The sequence below is a fragment of the Lepisosteus oculatus genome, chromosome 4 (assembly GCF_040954835.1).
Source record: "Lepisosteus oculatus isolate fLepOcu1 chromosome 4, fLepOcu1.hap2, whole genome shotgun sequence".
Taxonomy (NCBI): Eukaryota; Metazoa; Chordata; class Actinopteri; order Semionotiformes; family Lepisosteidae; genus Lepisosteus; species Lepisosteus oculatus.
The window spans coordinates 29008767-29028905 of NC_090699.1; the positions used below are offsets into that span (position 1 = coordinate 29008767).

Sequence of the window (20139 nt, forward strand, 5' to 3'; positions counted from 1 at the left end):
AGGGCAGCTCTCTGTAAGGGAGTCCAGAGAGTGAGACAGGGCAGTTCTCTGTAAGGGAGTCCAGAGAGTGAGACAGGGCAGTTCTCTGTAAGGGAGTCCAGAGAGTGAGACAGGGCAGTTCTCTGTAAGGGAGTCCAGAGAGTAAGACAGGGCAGCTCTCTGTAAGGGAGTCCAGAGAGTAAGACAGGGCAGCTCTCTGTAAGGAAGTCCAGAGAGTGAGACAGTACAGAGTTATTACAGAGTGACATCACTCTATAGGGAGGCTGAATTACTCTTCTCCCACCTCAGTGACAGAAGACTGGTCTCCGTTGCTGGTGGATTTCGTGACCAGTCGTGCTGCAAACAGTTTTTTCAGCCTCAGATAGTCGTCCAGAACCACTTTCAGCAGAGAGCCCTGGCAGGACAGCCAGCACATTAACACTGAGAGACAAACAGGCTGGCACTGCTCTCACAGTGGCCCGGAGAACTGCACAGACTGGACACTGCACGACACTGGTAAGCCTCAGCCACCTGCCAGCCTGCAGCCACACTCGTTGCTTACGTGCTTCAGGGTGAAATTCTCATCAACTCAAAAATACATATTTTTGAAAATGCTGTGTTAGAAATGGCTCACAGGTCACTCTTGTTTCATTTTTAACAATTCCAGGCAACTATTAAGAGACTTTCCAAATAATAATCTATAGACTTTATTATTATTTTAAAAGAGTGGCTTTTGCCAGGCTTGCCGCAGCAGGTATGCTCACCTTGATGGGCCCCTCTCTCATGATCTGGCCTAGCTTGGCAATGTTGTCGTACTCCTGGATGGCAGCTCGCAGGTAGCGGTCATCTTCAGGCTTGGAGGCCTGTGGCTCTCGGCCAAATGTCCCCTGGAGTGGGTTAGGGACAAATACAAGTGAGAGAGGCAATTAACCACACATCATCCTAGTAATTGAAAGAGGAGGGGTGCTAAATCCATCGACACGCATTCACAGTCTGGCCTGGATGAACTCCCCCCTGTAGTGTAATTGGCTCGGTATTTATGTTCTCCTGTGGGGCAATAAGCTGCTTGTCAATTGCAGCCCCAGGGGGTGATGGGATTCTTCACCTTGTGAGTAAAACCCAGTTACCAAGCTGATACAGTCATGATTTCAAGATAGAAACACTCTTCATGATCCAGAGTTTCTGCCCTGTATCTTGATAGTGATGTGTGGGGAAAGAATGACAACTTGGTAAACTGTGCCGCCAGAACAGAACAAAGCATCTCACGTGTGTCCTGGCAGGGCTGTTCCAAAGGTCAGTGATGTCACTCAGGTTCTCAGGCAGGTCGTCCTGGTGCTCTGCCTGCGCTGCCAGCTCCAGATTTCGGCAAAACGGGTCCAGCCACACTGGGTTCGCCCTGACACAAAACAACACCATCTCACACGTGCTTATCCCACCAGAACACATAGCTTCAAACACACAGTGTCCCCGCAGCGCAGTCGTTTAAAAATCAGGTGCATCTGCCCAGTCCTGTGAGTCAAGTTTTTCACTAACAGAGAAGTTTTGACTTCTCTGTTAGTGTAAAACTGTCTGGGCTGCCTCACAGTTGCTGTCACCTTAAGAGTGCTAACCTACCCTTCAAAGGAGTACTTGTTGGTGTTGGGCATGTCCAGGATGTCCATGAAGCCCTGGTTACCTGGGGACAAAAAGAAAGGAGAGGACAGAGGAGAAGAGGAAAGGAGCAGAAGGAATGGTAAAAAAACAGGGGAGGGGAAGGGAGTGGAGACGGAGCCGAGAGGGGGAGAGGAGGTGAGAGGTGGGGGAGGTGGTAGGAGAGGAGGAGAGGACATGTCAGAGGAAGTGAGAAGACGTGGGAGGAGGTGAGAGGAGGCAGAGGAAAGGTGGTGGAGAAATGGAGTGGGAGTCAGTGAGTATTTGCTTCGACACTGAAACTCAGATGCTGTCATGACAAACTATACTCTGATGTTCTGATTCATCTTCATACTTGGCAGTAAGTCAACTGTGCTTGTTTCCGGATCAGAGCTTCACAGCTCTAACAGAGACTGTAACTCTTCACCTACCTGTCGATCCTGCTACTATGGCCTTCAGCTTTCTCTTGTGTCTGCAGAGTAAGACACAGATACATTATGGTTAGGTTGCTTAACTAAGCATTGCATAGGACTGTGTTTGCGTGTTTCTGCTGCAAAGAAGAAATAAAATCAAAAACACACACTGTGATTAAAGGTCATGCTGTTCAATAGGAGCTGAATGTACTTCCCTTTATGGATGTTGAGCAACTGAGCTACTGGAATAGTCCAAAAGTAATATAGCTATAATTACGCAATCAGTATTTTAATCTACATCTAGTGATTGAATGTGATAAGAACCATTGCTACCCCCAAAAAATTGCAAGTTCTACAGTGTGGTAGTGTCTTTGTAAAACACAACCTCCTTTTTTCTGCCATGCTTTGTTTATTGCAATTCTTTTGACAAAGGAGAAAATAAAAGGGTAGGAGTAATAGGGGTAGCTGGATGTTTCAGATTATGAAGCCCTGTGCAACATTTGCTGTAATATGTTCAGTTCAGCACACTATGCACTAGCACCTGTAATAAAATTAGCTATGACTTACACAGTCCTGTAGTACCAGTTCATGAAGATGAACAGCATGGCAGCAAGGAAGAGCAGCACAGCCAGGATGATGATGGCCATCTGTCAAAAGGGAACAGACAGTGATGCTCATGCCCTGGCTGATCACAGGTCAGCTTCTGGAACCTCCAGCCCCGGAGCAATAACAGATTATAAGTACTTTTAAAATCAGCATCTCTGAGGGGAAAAACCTGAAGATTGTGTCACATAAGTAAACATCATCAAGACCATATGCAGAAACATAATAGTTTCATATACATACCAATATTATTACTAGTCTTAAGAGGACTTCCAACTCTTTACCTGAATTTACTACCTGCACAGAATTCAACACTTTCTACATTTGACATCAATGTACTACACATTCATACACTATTCTGTGCTCCTGTTTTCACCATTCTTTCATTCTTTTTTGGTACACTACAAGTTCTTTTGAACAGTGCAGAATGTACCCAAATAAACCACAGAGCTAACTACTGTGAAAGCACAGCAACACAGCATAGAATGTATTGAAAACCAGTGCAGGAGTGCAGCATTGTCTCCTACACTTAATTCCTGTATCAACAGCCAACCAAAGGAGGCAAATTGAAACCAAGAGGAAGCGCATTCACAACTGAGAACAGAAGAATTTTGTGTGAGCTGTGAGATGCTGCCCAGCCACATTATTGAAGTTGATAACCTGCTTTTATCATGACGAGATCCCTAGATCAATTAGCAACTGGCAAGCAAACGGAAGATTGGCCTCTTCTTGCTTGTAACTTTCCTTTTGTTTTTGCAATAACACATTTCACAAAGGTTTCACTGAGTCCTGACAATATGCACAAAGCTCCACAGACACCCTGGGTCACCTGCAGAGTGGTGAGGTCATCAGGTGCCCTGCCAGTCACAGCGGGCTGCACGTCCAGCACATTGTAATTCCGGAACAGATTTCGCAGCTGCTCCTTGTTCTCATCAATCATCTGGATCACCCTGACAATCAGCAGAAGTGGTGGGGATGAGGGAAGGAGCCAAACCAGCCAAGACGGTAACATCAGCAGACCCCCTGAGATTAAGGGCTGCCTTTGAAAGGTGTTCTTGTTACTGTATGTGATTACATGTATCTATTTCAGCCGAGGAAAAATTGTTCTAGAGAACAGTGACCTCTCACCTCTCCACATCAAGGATCCGGTTGGTCTGTTTGTTAACAACATGGATAAGAACATCAGTCTGTGCAAAGTTCACACGGCCCTTCTTATCCACATGGAACTGCAGAGAAAGGGAGACGGAGAAGGAGGAGGAGGGTAAGAGTAGGGGAGTTATGGGAGTAAAAAAAAAGAGAAGGTGATTGAATCATTGTTTCATTCGCTCTGTGGATAGAGATAGACAATATGAAACCCCAGGCTATTTGACGAATGGAGACAGAACAATTTGTAAGTCAACAGTGTAGTCTGTAACCCGAGTGATGATGGATAATGAGTAAGAAAGGAAATGTGTTGAAGAGTGAGAATGAGGGTGTGAAATCAACAGCAAGAGAGAAGTCAGTGAGACTGGTTGTACACAGACCTGCACATCATCCGTATTGACAATAGCCCCGGTAATGTTGGACAGCAGGCTGACAAATTCCTCCTGGAACTGCCGCACGCGGTCTGGAATCTCATTGATGACAATCTTGACGCGCTGGTCATCCCTCAGGATGTAGATACCAATAGTGGCGATGTCAGTGTGGCCTGCCAGGTCACTGGCCAGAACGTCCACCACAAAATACCCAGGACTGTACGCCGTAAACAGGTCAAAGGTCCGAATGATACCATCTGTCTCACCTGAGAGAGGCGGAGAGCAGCAGTGAGACAGAGAGACTTAGGGAAGGAAATCCTGCACAAGGGGAAACTATTTTCTGACATCTGCTCATTCTCCATAAAGTAAGCCTGTGCTATTAGCAATCAAAGCAGGACCTCTTGAAATCCATGGAGGACAGAAAAGAAGAGGAAAGAGCCAAAAAGTGGACATGCAGGAGGAGACTGAAGAATAGTAGGGAGGCCAAGAGGAGCAGAAAGTGCAGGTGGAGGAGAGTTAGACTGACATAGATAGAACGTCCACTCACCAATAATGAAGACATTGCCAACATCATGGGAGTCGTTGGACTGCAGTTTGACGTAGCGGATGGACAGGATGTGGTACAGCACCAGGCTATTATTCCCAATGTCATTGTCCACTGCCTGCACCCGGATAAGGTCAGAACCCACTTTCGCGTCCGCTGCCACACCTATAAGACAGACACAGTAACCCCATAACAGATCCTTCCACAAAGTGACATGAGAATACATTATACAGTAGGGGGAGATACTGGGAACATAATATGACAAATAGCTGGCAGACTCATAGTGAGACAGAAGAAGAGACCAAGAAAAAGTAAGTCACAGAGACGCAATGTGCAAAACAATCTGGGTCATTGAATGTTTTCTGCTTATGAAGCAGAAAAGGATATAATTTGAATTGTATTTTTTTTCTCATTATGTTTGTCTATACAAGACACTCAAGATAAGTCAGTGTAGACACAGAGACACTGCACAGTGAGCTATCCTCTTTACCTGCAGTATACTCTGGCTTGGTAAAGCGGGGAGGCTGGTCATTGATGTCTTCTAGGTAAACTCTGACCTCCTGCAGTGTGGGGTCAAGGTTGGGGTTGAGCGCACGTGCACGGGATGACCTCTGACCCTGGGAAGGCATCCAGTTTCGGTTACTGGAGGCCTTGACGATAATGGGGTACACAGGTGTCTCCTCACGGTCTAGATCCTGAGTCACACGCAGTACTCCCTCTGGGCTCAGCTGAAATATACCTTTATTGTTGCCCCCTGTTAGATAGAACCAGAACTGTTGGCATAGCCACACACTACTTGATTCACTTCATTAATGTATTTCTGCTGTTAACCCCTCTCTACTTCTTGCTCCTTTTTTGGTCTATCTTCTCCTTACCTATTTGTCCATCCCTTTCCTCCTCAATCTCTTTCTCTTTTCCTTTCTTTAATTTGTGTAATTAATTAGTGCTGAAGCCAATGTTAAGTGCATTACCCATTAACACTCTTTTCTGCTCACCCTCTCTGTCTTTCAACCTTTGATCCTTTGTCCCTTAACTTCCCATTCATGCTTTTCTCGTTGATCCCTCCTGCCTTCTACCCTCTTCCTCTTCCTCTCTCTTACTGACCTGCAATGAAGTAGTAGACCACAGCATTTGAACCCTCGTCAGCATCCACCGCACCTGTGACATTCCCCACCACCGTGCCAGGAAGAGAGTGCTCTGGCACCCACAGTGACTGATATGGCAAGCTGCCCCTCTGGCAGGAAGACACAGACACTGTTAGACAGAATAATCTACTGACCACTCAAGAATCAATGATAAACTGTGAGTTGTTCTGCACCACTCTGTAAGCTGTATATTATTAGGTAAGGGTAATAGTTATGCTGGGCTTAAGATGCTGTCTCACCGGCGGCTTGAGGAAGACTGGTTCATTGTCATCGATGTCAGATAGCGCCACCTGCAGGGGCTGCGTGGTCTCGTATGGTACTGGTTGGCCCAGGTCATAGGCCACGACGATAAGCTGGAGAAAAACAGACACTGAGTCTGACACAGAGAAACTGACACCCACAGATATTCTGTGACTTACTCGGACTTGTCGTTAATCACACAGTGACACTGGAATTTAGTATGGAAAGAAGACTGAGACCCCAGTAACCAAGTGACGGAGACATTGAACGACTGTATTCACCTAATATCTATGCAGAAAGTCAAACTGTGTCCCAAACAAAATACACTTTTTTACAGCTCATACCTTTGCAAATGTAAATTGAGTCAATGTTTTCTGTATGTGGAGGGATGTCGCCAGGCAGAAAAGACGATGTGCATAGACAGACAAGAAGACACAGATAGATAAGGAAACAAAGAGGCTGGAAGACAGGCAGAGCCGTGGACTTACGCTATGCAGGGCATGTTTCTCTCGGTCCAGTCTGACTGCAGTAGTGATGACCCCTGTCTCTGCGTCTATGTGGAAGTTCTCCCAGTCTCGATTCCCTGCGCCTGTCTGCAGGAAGCTGTAGCGTACCTCTCCGTTCACGCCCTCATCACTGTCTGTTGCAAACACCTCATACACTACCAACCCTGGAGGCTGTTCCTGGGGGGTCACAGAAACACACAGGCAGAGAGCTGCTGCAGTCAGGCAGTGAGACAGTCTCACACACACAAAGACACAGAAGGGGGGGTGTCCTCACCTCCAGGATGTGCATGATGGTCCCATTGGGTGGCCGGACGAAGACAGGGCGGTTGTCATTGACGTCAATGACGGATATGTGCAATGCAGTTGTACCCCAGAGTGGTGGGCGGCCACGGTCTGTGGCTACCACAGTCAAGTTGAACCTCTCAAAGGACTGGAGTAGCCGCTTGGAGCGTACCAGTCCAGAATCCAGCTCCATAGAGAACGCCTCTGCATAAATAGGACATTGAGTAACAGGCACCTGGACCAAACTGCAAAGCAATTCAGCTTCAATAATATATATTTGTGCCACAGTGAGGCAGTAAACTACAGTACTAAGGTTGCTGCAATCTTGAGGTACAGGTTGCCCATGACACTGGAATAACAGTCAGACACACAGATATGTAGATTGGCAGGGGCACAGCTAAGGTGGCCGACAGACAGGTAGGTAGATACCTGCTCCAGGTCCTTGAAGCGTGTAGCTCAATATGCCATTCTCTCCCTCATCAAGGTCAGTGGCAGACATAGTGATGATGGAGGTGCCTCCTGGCTCGTTCTCGAACACGCTGGTGCTATACACACGCTCTGCAAAACGTGGACGGAAATCATTCACGTCTAGCACCGTGACCAGCACCTGCAACACACACATCCTGGGGTGAGACCCAAAATATTACACTTCTCCGAGTGCCTCCGTGCTAAACTCACACAATAGTGACCAAGATCCTACCTGCAGGTTGGAATTTTGTAAATGTAAGACCCCATTAGTGATAACCTTAAGCATGTAGGCCTAACCTTAAAAACTCTAACTTAACTGAATGCATATTCACCTAGCAATTTGTGAAACATTTTAGAAAATCGCAGACAGATGGGCTGCAGGACAGTGAAATTAAGGAACACCAGGTCCTTGGATCACTATTTCATCCAGTGCTACTGGAAGATTCACACTATAAGCTGGTATCTTGCTTGTATAAATGGCAACAGTACCCTCATGTTCCTAACCTCAAGACTTCAGTATATAATGTGTGATATGAAGGTTTCATCTTCTTTAATTTTGCTGTTCTGCAGCCCTTTTGTGTGCAATGTGCCAAATGGGTACTCATTCTATAAAGTTTTATTTAGGATAGCCTAAAAGCTTAGGATTGTCATTTACAACCTATTCACAAAAAAGGAGGAGAATGCTAAACCATTTAAATACAAATAATGGACACATCATCTTTATTTCTATTACATGAAAAGGTAGGAAAACATTAGAAAATGATCTATATGGAAATATGCCTTCTTTAAATAACTTTTTTTTATACTAGCAGTGGATAAGAATAGCTAACTTGAGAGAATATTGTTAAGAGTACAAGAGTATCTACAGTATATTCAGGTTCTGAGAAGACTCTTGATGAAACAAAACAGCAATTGCCAAATGGAAATCTGCATAAACAAGATAAAGCATGTATGAGGAGGAATGGGAAATGTGCTCAAAACCGAATTACTGATAAGAGCACAAACCTCAAAGTGTGGTTAAGCAAGTAGTAGCACCGACCACAGGGGTCTTTATTAAAAGTGCTGCACTTCCTGATTCACAGTGAATGGAAGTAAAAATTGATATCTTGTGAATTTAGAAATGAAAATAAGAGGCACTTCCTTTTAGAAAAGATCTTGTGTTTCTGGACCAAGCTATCCGGTCATGGTATTGAAACTGACACTGAAATTGATCCAAGAAATGCGCCTTCCTTGGGCTCTTGCATATGTGTCAGTGTGTGACTGTGTGTTTATGGCACTTGTGTGTTCAGCAGGGTGTCGGACCTGGACAGAATTCTCACGGCGGTTGTTGGTGCTGCCTCCAGGGTTGTCCCGGGCTACTGCGGTCAGAGTGTAATGGTCCTTTGTCTCCCGGTCCAGAGGGGACAGGACATAGATATCTCCCTAAAGTACAAAGACAAGAAAGTACTGCACAGCCTTTACGGGCATGTATTATGTACAATCATGGCATGATCATAGCCGAATTTAGCAAAGCCTTTGGAGAGCGTAGTGACAGCAACGAGGCAAAATGTCAATGGAAACAATGCCAAAAGCACAAGATTGCTACACAAACAGAATATAGTAAATGTTGAAAAGGACTGTCAGTGTGGTCTCACCGTGGAGGGGTTGATCCCAAAGCGCCCTTCGCCATCCACCAGCCTGTACTCGATCACAGCAAACAGTCCCGAGTCAGCGTCTGTCGCACTGACACGTATAATCACGGTCCCCAGTGCCACATCCTCGAACACCGGCTTCTATGGACAGGCACACAGAGACCCAGGTCAAGAGGGCTTAGCACACATCCCCACACTCATAGACTGTACAACAACCACAACATGTTCGCTCCCCAAAGACAAGGAAATCCCTTGCATGAAATTGGGAAAAAAAGTTGTGTGTTTTTTGGAATTTTGGTCAGGCTATGACAGTGCTGAGGGAAAGGGTTTAATGTGTATATTTAAATTAAATTTGATTACCGTGTATGAATCCAAAAATCATACAATGAATGGTATGTGAAAGCTTCTTCCCTGATATAGATTAGTCCAGCTCACTAGCTGTTGATGTTCCATTTAGTGATGGAGCTGGATACTTCACACTGAAGTGGTGTCTCCAGAGAGGATTGTGTTTGTCTTAGGGAAGGGCAAGGAAGGGGGAGACAGGGAATGGGCTGCAGGGGTTGAACTGAGACTCAGCCAAAAGATCAAAGGAAGGACAGCAGAGTTCAAGTAGAAGAGTACCTGATACGAAGGCTGGCTGAAGACAGGGTTGTTGTCATTGATGTCCATGATGCGCAGGAAGACAGGCAGCTCAGCAAAGCGTGGAGGGGCGCCCTGATCCTGAGCCCGCACTGTGAAGTTCAGCCACTGCACCTGCTCAAAGTCCACGGTGCGATTTGCAATGATCTTACCTGCAGGACACACACAGGTTCACTTTGTGACCTACAGTAGTGTGGCATATGCTTCAGCACTGTCAGATCATTTCAGCCCAGTGGAAAACTAACATTAAAATCATTTCCCGTCTATGGTCATGATTAAGGTCAAGTCATGTCATGTTGAAGTTTAGAAGTTAAAGTTTAGACTCTTAGCTTTAACGTTAGGGTTTGAGACAGATATTGTGGTTTCAGGGGTTAATGTTAGATTTAAAGCCAAAAAGAGGGTTAGATCTAGAGAAAGAATGTGGGTGAGGTTAGGGGCTGGGGTTAGGGTTGAAGTTATAATAAGAGTTTAGGAAGGTTGCAGAAGAAGCATCACTTAGAGTACAGGGGCAGAGTGAAGTGTGCATGTGGGCGGCCTGACCTGCAGAGGGGTCCTCGAGACGCACGTAACCCCCATGGGGCAGGTGCAGAAGCTGGTAGGTGACCTGGCCATTGGGGCCTTTGTCTGGGTCCACAGCAGTGACAGACAGCAGTGTGGTGCCGGGCTGGGCTCCCTCCAGGATCTGCTCGGAGAAGTTGGACACACCGAAGGGCCTGAACCGGGGTGCATTGTCATTGACATCCAGGACGTTGACTGTGAGCTTTGCTGCAGGCAGAGAAAGAAAGAGGATGGTTGAGAGCAAAATGGTGAGGGTGGGAAAGGAGAGAGGGAGGAGGGAGGGAGTCAGAAGGAGACAGTGAAAAATGAAGAGGGGAGCTCAGGAAGAAGGGATTTCTGAAGTCTGTGATGGGGGTGAGTTGGCATTAAGGGGTACTTAGAAACAGAGGGTGCAGTTATTGAGAGGGAGGGTCAGTAGTGGCTCACCATTGGGCATACTGACTGACTGGTCAATAACGTCACTGGCGTTGTCATGCACAGAGATGGTAATCTCGAAACTGGCCACCAGCTCGCGGTTCAAAGGGCTTCTTACAAATACTGCACCTGAAAGACAACATGCCAGTCACACACTGGAGCACACTAATAACACATGGTAAACAGGAAAGACACATCACATGCATACACCATGGAATCAAAATACCATGCTACACCTACTATACTGTACTATTTATACTGTATTATTTCCACTGTTCTAGATTGTATTTTGACGACTGTACTGCATTTTGCACCACTATGCTCCATTGTCCAGTATGCTCCAGTACTGCATTAAATTCCCAGGGGCTGACCAGTATGGAAGTCAATGCCAAAGGCGTCCTGCAGGCCACTGACAGGGGTGTTGCTGTCGTCTCGTGCCTCCACTGCAATGATGTAATACTCCAGCCGGGTTCGGAGGTCAGGGTCTTCTGCTCTCACAGTGGCAATGACGGTGCCGAGATTTGTGGACTCGTTAACATTGACAGTCTGAACTGGGATCAGGAACCGCGGGCGCGAGTCGTTCACGTCATCCAGCAGGACAGACAGCGTGGCAGTGCCTGAGAGGGGGGGCGTGCCGCGGTCAGCAGCCACGACCACCAGTCGATACGAACTACGCTCCTCCCGGTCTAGCGTGGCATTGCCCACCAGCACAGCGCCCGTGAGCACGTCGATCACAAACCGGTCCTGAGCTCCACTCTCGATACGGTACGACAGCCAGCCATTAGCTCCTGAGTCCAGATCAGCTGCTGAGAGTTGAGTGACCACCACCCCTGCAGGATGAACAGAGGGACAGAAGGAATGGGGGAGATACAGAGAGGAGGAGAAGCAGAGAGAAGAAGGTGGGTCGGAGGAAGGGTTAGGATGAGAAAGAGAGAGGGAAAGAGTATGGACGTGAATGAGGAGGAGGAGGAATGAAGAATGGAGGGGGACAGAAAGAAGGATTAATGTCGAGGGAACAGACTATACAACTATTCCCACAGGTTGCATATCAAGTGCATCAATAAAACCAATATGACAGAACAGTGAGTGGACAATTCACACTGAGAATACAATACACATTCTGGTATTCTGCATGATGACCCCTTCCCCTCTCCTTCTCCACAGCTGCCTGTGCTCACCAGCTGGACTGTTCTCAGGCAAGTGCACGGTCAGGTCTGGGGGTCTGAACTGGGGAGGGTTATCGTTCTGGTCCAGGACAGTGACTGTGAGGGGAACACTGGTGTTCAGCCCCCCCACATCCTCGCCCACCAACATCAGCTCAAGCCGGGGGTCCAACAGGGCTTCGCGGTCCAACACTGCCCCGTGCCGTACCATCACAGCACCTAAAGAGGGACAACACATTTCCACAGTTCTGTAAGTGCTTTACGGTTACATCTGATGTCAATGTCACAGATAGGTCAAAAATTGTGGTGTTGCAAATAGTTTAGCAACAGCACAGGCTAGAAAAGAGGACCTGGACAAACTAACTTAGGACTGTCAAGATAAAATGTAATATGGCTTAAATGCAAGTGAAAACATGGAGGAAGTGAGAACTTTAATTTCAAATGTCAAACGGATAGTACAGTATCAAACAGGAAGATGCAATACATGAGCAAGATCCCAGATATTACGTATACTAGCTTTCTTCAGCTAGATGATGTGGAGAAGAAATAAAAATGTTATGAAACCGCTTGGATGTATTATTTAGAATTCTAAAAAAGGGAAATTGTGTAAAAAATATGCACTGCACAAGTTAGACTTCCCTGGGAACACTGTGTGGTGATTTGGTCAACATGCTACAGAATATTGCTGCTCTAGGTGAGATAGAATACCTCATCTTATTCCGAGTGTGAAGGGAATGTCACATTCAGACAAACTAAGAGGTATAAATATCAACAGAGAAAATTAAATAGAAGCTTCATCCGGGTATCGAAACTCCCAAAAGTCCTTGACCTTAGGGGGTTTCTTTAAGATCAGCAACAATACAAGTACAAAGGAACACAATTAGAGTTGGGCCATTTAAGGTCAAAAGTAAGATATTTGTCTCGTCTTTGTAAGTAATAATAAATATGATGCTTTGCCACTGTGGCACATGAGCAGTAAAAGCTCCTGTGCAGTGTGAATGAATGGCAAAAACCACTTTGTTAGTTGTCAGCAGAGTGGCTGTACTGTCGTCTTGACCTTGAGAGCTTCCACTAAGTCTGAGGTGAATTGTGAATTGGCAGCAGCTAATAGCATTGATTACTTGTTGACACATTCATTCTAGAGGTTAAGGTTCTGGATTAAGGTTGTGGGCACAAATCACGTTTTGGACTACACTTGGTTATGTAGTATATAAATTGTCGAATAAATAGCCTGTGGGGTTTTTGGCAAATTTTCCCTCCTAATGTGATTAACCATGGTTTAAAAGGATTTAAAATATGTTTATGTTTCTGAGAATTAAGTTTCATATGCAACAGGTTGCTGATTTACCTAATAAAAATAATTGTGTTTTAATGGTGTGTAGGTTGGTGCAGGTTTGAACTCAAAAACACTACATTTAACACATTACAATTTTGTTAAGCAAAATGTTTTTGCTACTTCTCCCCATCTGTATCAGATTATCAACCAAAGTCCAGGAAATGTGATTGAGCTTGACTGTGAGATCCTTTAAGTAAGAAACAGAATCTTAATAACATTATGCTACTAGAAAATGCGCAAGATGGGTCAAATGGCCTCCTTTGTTTATAACCTTTCTTATGTTCTTATGAGCTAAGAATTAAAAACAGAGAATGCCTTTAATCGTATTAGCATTGCATAACACAGCATGCACATGAATGTGTATGTCAGCACCATACAGTACATGTGCGAGACAGAAGGAGGGTTACAGCCTGACCTGTGCTGGAGTCGACTGTGAACAGGTCCAGTCTTTGGCCCAGAAGGCGGTACGTCACAACAGCATTGACTCCCACATCCTTGTCCACTGCCAGGACTGGTCCATTCAGAATCGACACCACACTGCCTGAGAGGGGGAGAAGGAGAGGGAGGGAGAAGAGATTGGAAGGGAGTGTACACTGGGGCATGGAGATGACAGAGAGAAAGCAGGAGAGAGATAGTAGCAGAAAGACACATGGAGAGAGACCGTGGCAATTGCAGATTATCATTCAGATCCAACTGACAGATGGACAAAGTTACAGACAGACATTTAAGTACTAATCAGACAGGCAGGAGCTATGAATAGAGAGATAGATTGACACGAGACAGGAAGACAATGAGAAAGAAAGACAGACAGTGAGACAGGGGAGGCATGTGGTACCTGGGAGGGAATTCTCCAGAATTTCTCCCCGGTAGCTTGATTGTGTGAATATTGGTCGGTTATCATTCTCATCCAAGATGGACACCACCAGTACGTCAGAATCCTGCACAGAAATATCAGAGAGTGAACATTGCTCTTTAACTTCAGTCCTCAAGCAGGTTTTAAACATTCCCTGCCTCAGACCTGAGAGAAGAGTTTAGCTAAGTGACTAATTAGTTTCAGTACAAAATTAAGAGCTCAAGGGCAAGGAAAATGTGAACCTATGGCTATCAAGGACTGGATTTGAAGTACCTTTTAATATTGAATATATGGTAAGTGCATTTGTGTGTGTCCTTTGTCTGCATTGAGCATGGCGAGAGAAGGCTAAAATCCCTTTCTGATTACCACTTACTGATTGCTGTTAATATACCGATGCAATCTTTAGCGTGATTTGGGGTTTGCCATGATTTCAAAAGGTAGAACAATTCCTGTTAATTGCAATGTTGTTTAAATGGCACTTCTTCTGAAACTGCCTCACTTGTGGAGATAAGGACGCTACACAAGAGAAACAGAGTGAAAAGAATGACTGCTGTGGGGCTGTTTGTTCCTTTTACAGAGCTAATCTGAACCAAAAACAAAGTTTAAGACACTTCAAGAAGGATGAACAATTTCTCCTTTTTCCTGACACTAATTTCTTTTTTAATCACATTAAAGGCTGGCCTTTAAAGGTTACATTCAAGTTGCTCAGATACTTCACTGCCATCTAAAGAAAACTGCTGGTGGTTCAAATGTTACTAGTTCTGGTAAAGCCCTCTTTTTCACTTCATACAAAACTGTTTTGCTGCAAAACGTGGGGTGCAGGCAGAGTGTGTGTGTACCCTGCGCGCAATGCGGGGGTTGTCGGGGTTGTCCTTGACAGTGATGGTCAGCCTGTACTCTGACACTCTCTCCCGGTCCAGTGGCCGGTTCACCAGCACCACCCCTGTCTGAGAGAGAGAGAAAGATAGAGGGAACGTTACCACTGGCAGACTAGACATGGAGAGACACTAGTGAGAAAGAGGGTGGGAGGGAAGGAGAGCGTTCTCACGGTGTCGTTGATGTAGAAGGCTCCGTCAGTGTTCCCTGCAGTGATGTTGAATGTGAGCAGGGCATTGCGGCCGCTATCGGCATCAAAGGCTTGAACCCGAGCTACAGAGGTGGAGATGCGCGCAGCCTCGCTCACACTGCTGTTCATGGGCAGGTTCAGCAGCACTGGGTCATTGTCATTGATGTCCAGCACTCGCACACTCACCACCACCTGAGGAGAGAGGGGAGGGAAGGAGAGAGGACACCCCATATATTGAAAGAGAGAGAAAGTGGGGACACCAAATACTCCAGAGTCAGGACCACACATCAGATTCTGAGGCCTGATTGAGAATGTTCCACACTGGGGCAGTGTCTGATTCAGCACTCTGTACTCGCAGGCATATTCTCCACCCACTAGAATATGAAGACATGCCCCTTTAACATTGAAATATAATTTATGTGAAATTTCAGGTGGGTAGCTGCGTCAGCATGCGTAGGCTGCAAAGGAACAAGTAATAGGTTTATTCCATGCTGAAAAAAAGAAGAAAGAAAACACAACATTTCGGCCGTGGAGCCTTCATCTGGTGTGAGAGAAACAAGGCGCCTTGCCTATGTGAAATGTTAATGCTTTGGCACACTTAAATACATGCCCTAATCTGTCTTGTGTCTTTTAAGGCATGTGTATTACTATACACTGTTGTTAAAGTGAAGGTATGATTAGGCTGGAAAATCTTAGGAAAATCTAGTCAGGAATCAGTCCCTCCCTGACAACAGCGTTGTGTGAAGGGTTTGTAAGGTATCGGCCTGAGAATGATGCAATGTTGTGATTTAAGAGGGTGTTTCTCTCTCCGTGCTTCCTGACACACAGCAAGTCTGTGCAGACTATATAGCCCCAACGCTGTGTCTTTCAGAGTCGCAGGGGAAAAAACAATAAGAAAAGGAAACTCCGCTACAGTGCTTTTAAACACGAGACACAGAGAAGGCCTACTTCGGAGACGGAAAGAGTGAGCTCACAGAAACCCCACAGAAACATACCATCACTGATTTGTGATATCTCAGAGCCAGTTTGTTTGTAAAAAAAGAGCTGAAAGAATGCACCATGAGCAGTCCAGACTATGAGTGAGTCTCATTTTCCAGAGCATACTGCCACACACCCTGCACAGCTGTGTGGAGACCTGGGGTTTTAGAGTGAAGAAATGCAGATGTTCACTGACGAGGGAAAACGAGAACACAGCAGGAGACAATCCTTGTGAATCCCTGGGACAGGCCATTGTGTACAGTCCTGTACTCCTACACCTTCCGATTGTGAACTTTTGATGACTTTAAAAAAAAAACATAACTTTCTACGTTGTTGAAAGGTTGGGCTTTTTTTATATTCATAGTCTATAGGCTTGTAAGATAAGACATCTGCCCTTTGTTACATACATAGGAAAGGAAAACAAAACTAAAAGGATTCACAGGAAAAACAGACATTCAGTTAAGCAGCCGTGCTGTTGTCTGTGCTCTGCTGTGCTGCGTTTTTGTATCTTGCCTTGTTAGTCCCAGAGCGCTGTGACTTACTGTGCTGCTGCGTGATGGTGTGCCAAGGTCTCGTGCTGTGATGGTGATGTTGTAGAAAGGGATGTTCTCACGGTCCAGCTCTGCATCCCTCCTCACCCTGAGCTCCCCCTCCACTGGGGACACCACAAACTCATCTGACAACACAGAGAGACACTGCATATATAGGGATTGTCACTGTGGAGACACTGAGCCTTGCAGAAACAGTATTGTCAACACTGTTCTGCACACCGACCCTGTATCACTACAAATGTCCTGTAGACTGATCCTACAGCAGTAACCCTGGCTTGCAAACTAACCTTGTATCACTAACAACATCCTGTACACTGGCCCTGCAGCACTAACAATGTCCTGAACACTGAACCTACATCATTAACTGTGTCCTGTACACTGACCCTACCATATTCTTTCTACTTCTCTCTCTCTGTTCATTAGGAACTGCGAGACATAAATTCTCAACCCCCATCACAATAAACCTGCCTGTACTCACTCTGTGGGTCTCCGGCTGTGATACTGTACTCCACCTGTCCATTGAGGCCCGAGTCCTCATCTGTAGCCTTCAGAGTCCAGACCCGGGGCCCCGGCTGGCCCTCAGTAATCTCAAAAGGCCCCTCGACAGCTCTCGGGAAAGTGGGGGTCACGTCATTCACATCAATCACGTTCACCAGGACCTGTGTTTAAATAAGTGGAGTTCTAATATAATAGGACCAACACTAGGAACAGTGTTACTGTCCTCTAGTTTGGAAGTGAAGAATGTGCAAGATGCACAAAAAACAATTTTTCCAAGCAGGAAAAAAAGGTTATGATGTTCAAATGTGGTGTTCACAGTTACCAATTTAAGCCCCAAAAACACTGCCAGATATTATTGCCAACTAGTAATCTTCAGGAATATACAATTAAAATTAAAGGCCTACAAGACAGAAGTAAAATAACCACAAAGAATAACAAAGTTCTTTTCAAATTTCATTCTCTGTGGTTTCTCTACATGTCAATACTGTATGTGTCAGTGTGTCATTCTCAGCATCAGTATGTCAAATGTCTCTGTCAGACTCTTTACTCTTTATTCGATGATAATATACATTCTGGGGTAATAAAGGTTTTGATAGAGTAATTGATTGATTAATTATTAATTATCGACCTACAGTAAACTCAAATTCACAAGGTGGTTGAGACAAGCTCAGTCTCTATTTTCTGTGTCAATTCCCTGAGGGTCTGTGTGCACATGCTGTAGGATGAAACAAGTGTGCTAGGTCTGTTGCTCTGGACTGTGGAGTTCACAGGCGGCTCTACCGTAGTGCTGGACGTCAGGCGCAGCTGGGTGATTGGACACTGGTCTGTTGCCGTGATAACGAGTGTGTATCTCCCATGACTCATCTCATAGTCCAGCTCCCTCAGTGCCACAATTGTTCCCTGAACACACACAAACATACATAACAGACACAAACAGTATACATGCAGTACATACACACACAGGAAAAGAGACAGTTAATGAGAAGAAATTGAGAGAACTGGTTCAGCCGGCCTCTCAAGACAGTGACATTTTCTTCCCCTTTTCTTTAAATTAAAATACCAGTGCGACTCATCAGGAAACTCCACAATGTCCACTCTTTTTCCATGAATTCAGTTCATCACCCACTGTCTCCTTTCTCCAGCTACACAAAGACAACCTTTGGTACTTGAAAATGTGGGATTACAGAGGAACCTTTCCCTACGATGGCAGTGAGAAGGAAATAGAGACAGGCAGAAGAACTGAGGTAGTCAGAAACAGAAAGAGATAAAGTGGCAGAGAGAGAAAGGTACTGTAGTAAGGTACTGGGAAAGAGAAAGAGACTAAGTGGTGATAGGACAGGACAAGACAGAGCCACTATGCTACTGCCTGCGAATATCGTCTATTGGTGAAGTGATGACAGAAACCCTGAGGTTAGGAGATAAAGGCCAATGTGTGAAATGTTATCATCAGACTAATTTGTGTTTTCCACATAGGAAAGTGTTTCACAGTTGTAAATGATGTAAGTGCTTTGAGCAGTGGAATTTTTCAGCACGGCCCCACTAAATACTTTGTGATATGAACTTTTTCTCCATTTCTATCTTCAACCATTTGGCTCAGAGAAGAGGTGTTAGATGTGGTCTTGCCCACCTCCCTAGTCTCACCGATCCCAATCCCCCCAGTAACCCAGTTGCTACAGTCTTTCTTATTTCAGACTAGCCCGGTCACTTATTTCCACATTTCTCCACATCCACTAAACTCACAGAGGTGCGATTGATGCTGAAAGTGTTTCCCAGGTTTCCATCAACGATTCGGTAGATCACCGTGCCATTGGGCCCCTCATCGCGGTCACTGGCATTGACAGTTGCTATGACTATGCTGGCTGTCTCTGGCCCCTCGCTGAGTGTGACCTCATACACTGGCTGCCCAAACTGGGGCGAGTTGTCATTCTCATCCAGGATGGACACCCAGATTGTGGTGGTGGCCTGAAAGAGGGCGAGACAGAGACCGAATGAAAGAGACTGAGAAACACAGAGAGAAACCCAAAACATAGGGGTTTATGGCAGGGAGGAGAGGCTTAAATATCAAACAGAACACTTGGGAAATATTATAGAAATTAAAGCAGAATATTTAATCTTACACACAGCAAAAATCCATTGTAATGTAAATGCTTATTCAAGCAGTATAAATGTCCGAGGCCAAAACATCAAATTGAGTTTAGAGTTTAGAATTGTTGCTGTTTTTTTTTAATAGCTTCTGAGAAACACAGAAATGTCAAGTCACACCCAGTCCCACCACAGACATTCACACTGACACCAGCTCTCAGGCTTTCAGGCAGCTGTTTCGAAACAGGTTGATCACTAAACCTGAACTGAAGAAGATTCTACACACTCAGATACCTCCATGATTAAATTTAGATTAGAGGCACAAGTTAGCCTCTTGGGAGGGGGTTAATAGAGAAAACATCAGGAAGTGGAAGAAAATTAATTCTAGACAGTTAGATTACCACCACATCACAACAATGGAAACACCTGTCATGACCTGGCAGATAGCAAAGTGCAACTGCTTAAGCATTCCTAACTACTGAGGGTCACTACAAGTTTCTTACATTTTTTTAAAATAACAAATTACTTCCATATTTATGTTTATGTCTGACCTTATTTTATAAGCATTCAGCAAAAAACATACTAAAGTTTACTAACATGTATAGTTTACTAACATTTTTGTGAACAATGTAATACAAATATTTTTAGAACTTAATTTTTTGTTTGGCTTCTTGTAAACAGTGAGCTATTACGAAATATATCTTGAAACTCTGAAAATATCTTGTTTTAACATTCACCTCACTGGACAGAATTGTAACTTCACTTAAATGTTACACTCTCCATTGCCCATTTGGAATTTGAAATCGTTATATTGCTAATATAGTATGAAAACTTACGGGGAAAAAGTGTTTCATCATCAGCGTTTAATATAAATCTACCTGTTTTTTTATTCATTTCGGAACATTCTACACAGTCTTTCCAGTACTATTAATGACGTGCGTTTTAACATTTTACTCAACCACTAAAATATACTGTTTACCTCTTTACAGTACATGTATTAATGTGTGATAATCTGCTTTTTTTAAACGTCACCTTTCGGCCTATCAC

The 20139-nt window shown here is 44.9% G+C and overlaps 1 protein-coding gene across 1 annotated transcript in view; it reads right to left on the reverse strand.

The window, feature by feature from the left end:
- The window catches only part of cdh23 (cadherin-related 23), a 198507-nt gene that overhangs the window by 2873 nt on the left and 175495 nt on the right, over nt 1-20139 (reverse strand). The window contains exons 37-67 of the mRNA XM_069189026.1: nt 18751-18972; nt 17791-17910; nt 16991-17171; nt 16504-16637; nt 14966-15175; nt 14757-14864; nt 13900-14002; nt 13480-13605; nt 11744-11947; nt 10937-11395; nt 10578-10694; nt 10134-10358; nt 9576-9745; nt 8958-9095; nt 8626-8745; nt 7285-7462; nt 6848-7059; nt 6556-6750; nt 6067-6180; nt 5787-5916; nt 5173-5436; nt 4686-4847; nt 4148-4404; nt 3753-3850; nt 3454-3574; nt 2589-2668; nt 2040-2080; nt 1594-1654; nt 1246-1375; nt 744-866; nt 284-394 (exon numbers count right to left, since the gene is read on the reverse strand). Of these exons, the coding sequence (XP_069045127.1) occupies nt 284-394; nt 744-866; nt 1246-1375; nt 1594-1654; nt 2040-2080; nt 2589-2668; nt 3454-3574; nt 3753-3850; nt 4148-4404; nt 4686-4847; nt 5173-5436; nt 5787-5916; nt 6067-6180; nt 6556-6750; nt 6848-7059; nt 7285-7462; nt 8626-8745; nt 8958-9095; nt 9576-9745; nt 10134-10358; nt 10578-10694; nt 10937-11395; nt 11744-11947; nt 13480-13605; nt 13900-14002; nt 14757-14864; nt 14966-15175; nt 16504-16637; nt 16991-17171; nt 17791-17910; nt 18751-18972 (4914 nt within the window). The remainder of the gene's footprint in view (nt 1-283; nt 395-743; nt 867-1245; nt 1376-1593; nt 1655-2039; nt 2081-2588; nt 2669-3453; nt 3575-3752; nt 3851-4147; nt 4405-4685; nt 4848-5172; nt 5437-5786; nt 5917-6066; nt 6181-6555; nt 6751-6847; nt 7060-7284; nt 7463-8625; nt 8746-8957; nt 9096-9575; nt 9746-10133; nt 10359-10577; nt 10695-10936; nt 11396-11743; nt 11948-13479; nt 13606-13899; nt 14003-14756; nt 14865-14965; nt 15176-16503; nt 16638-16990; nt 17172-17790; nt 17911-18750; nt 18973-20139) is intronic.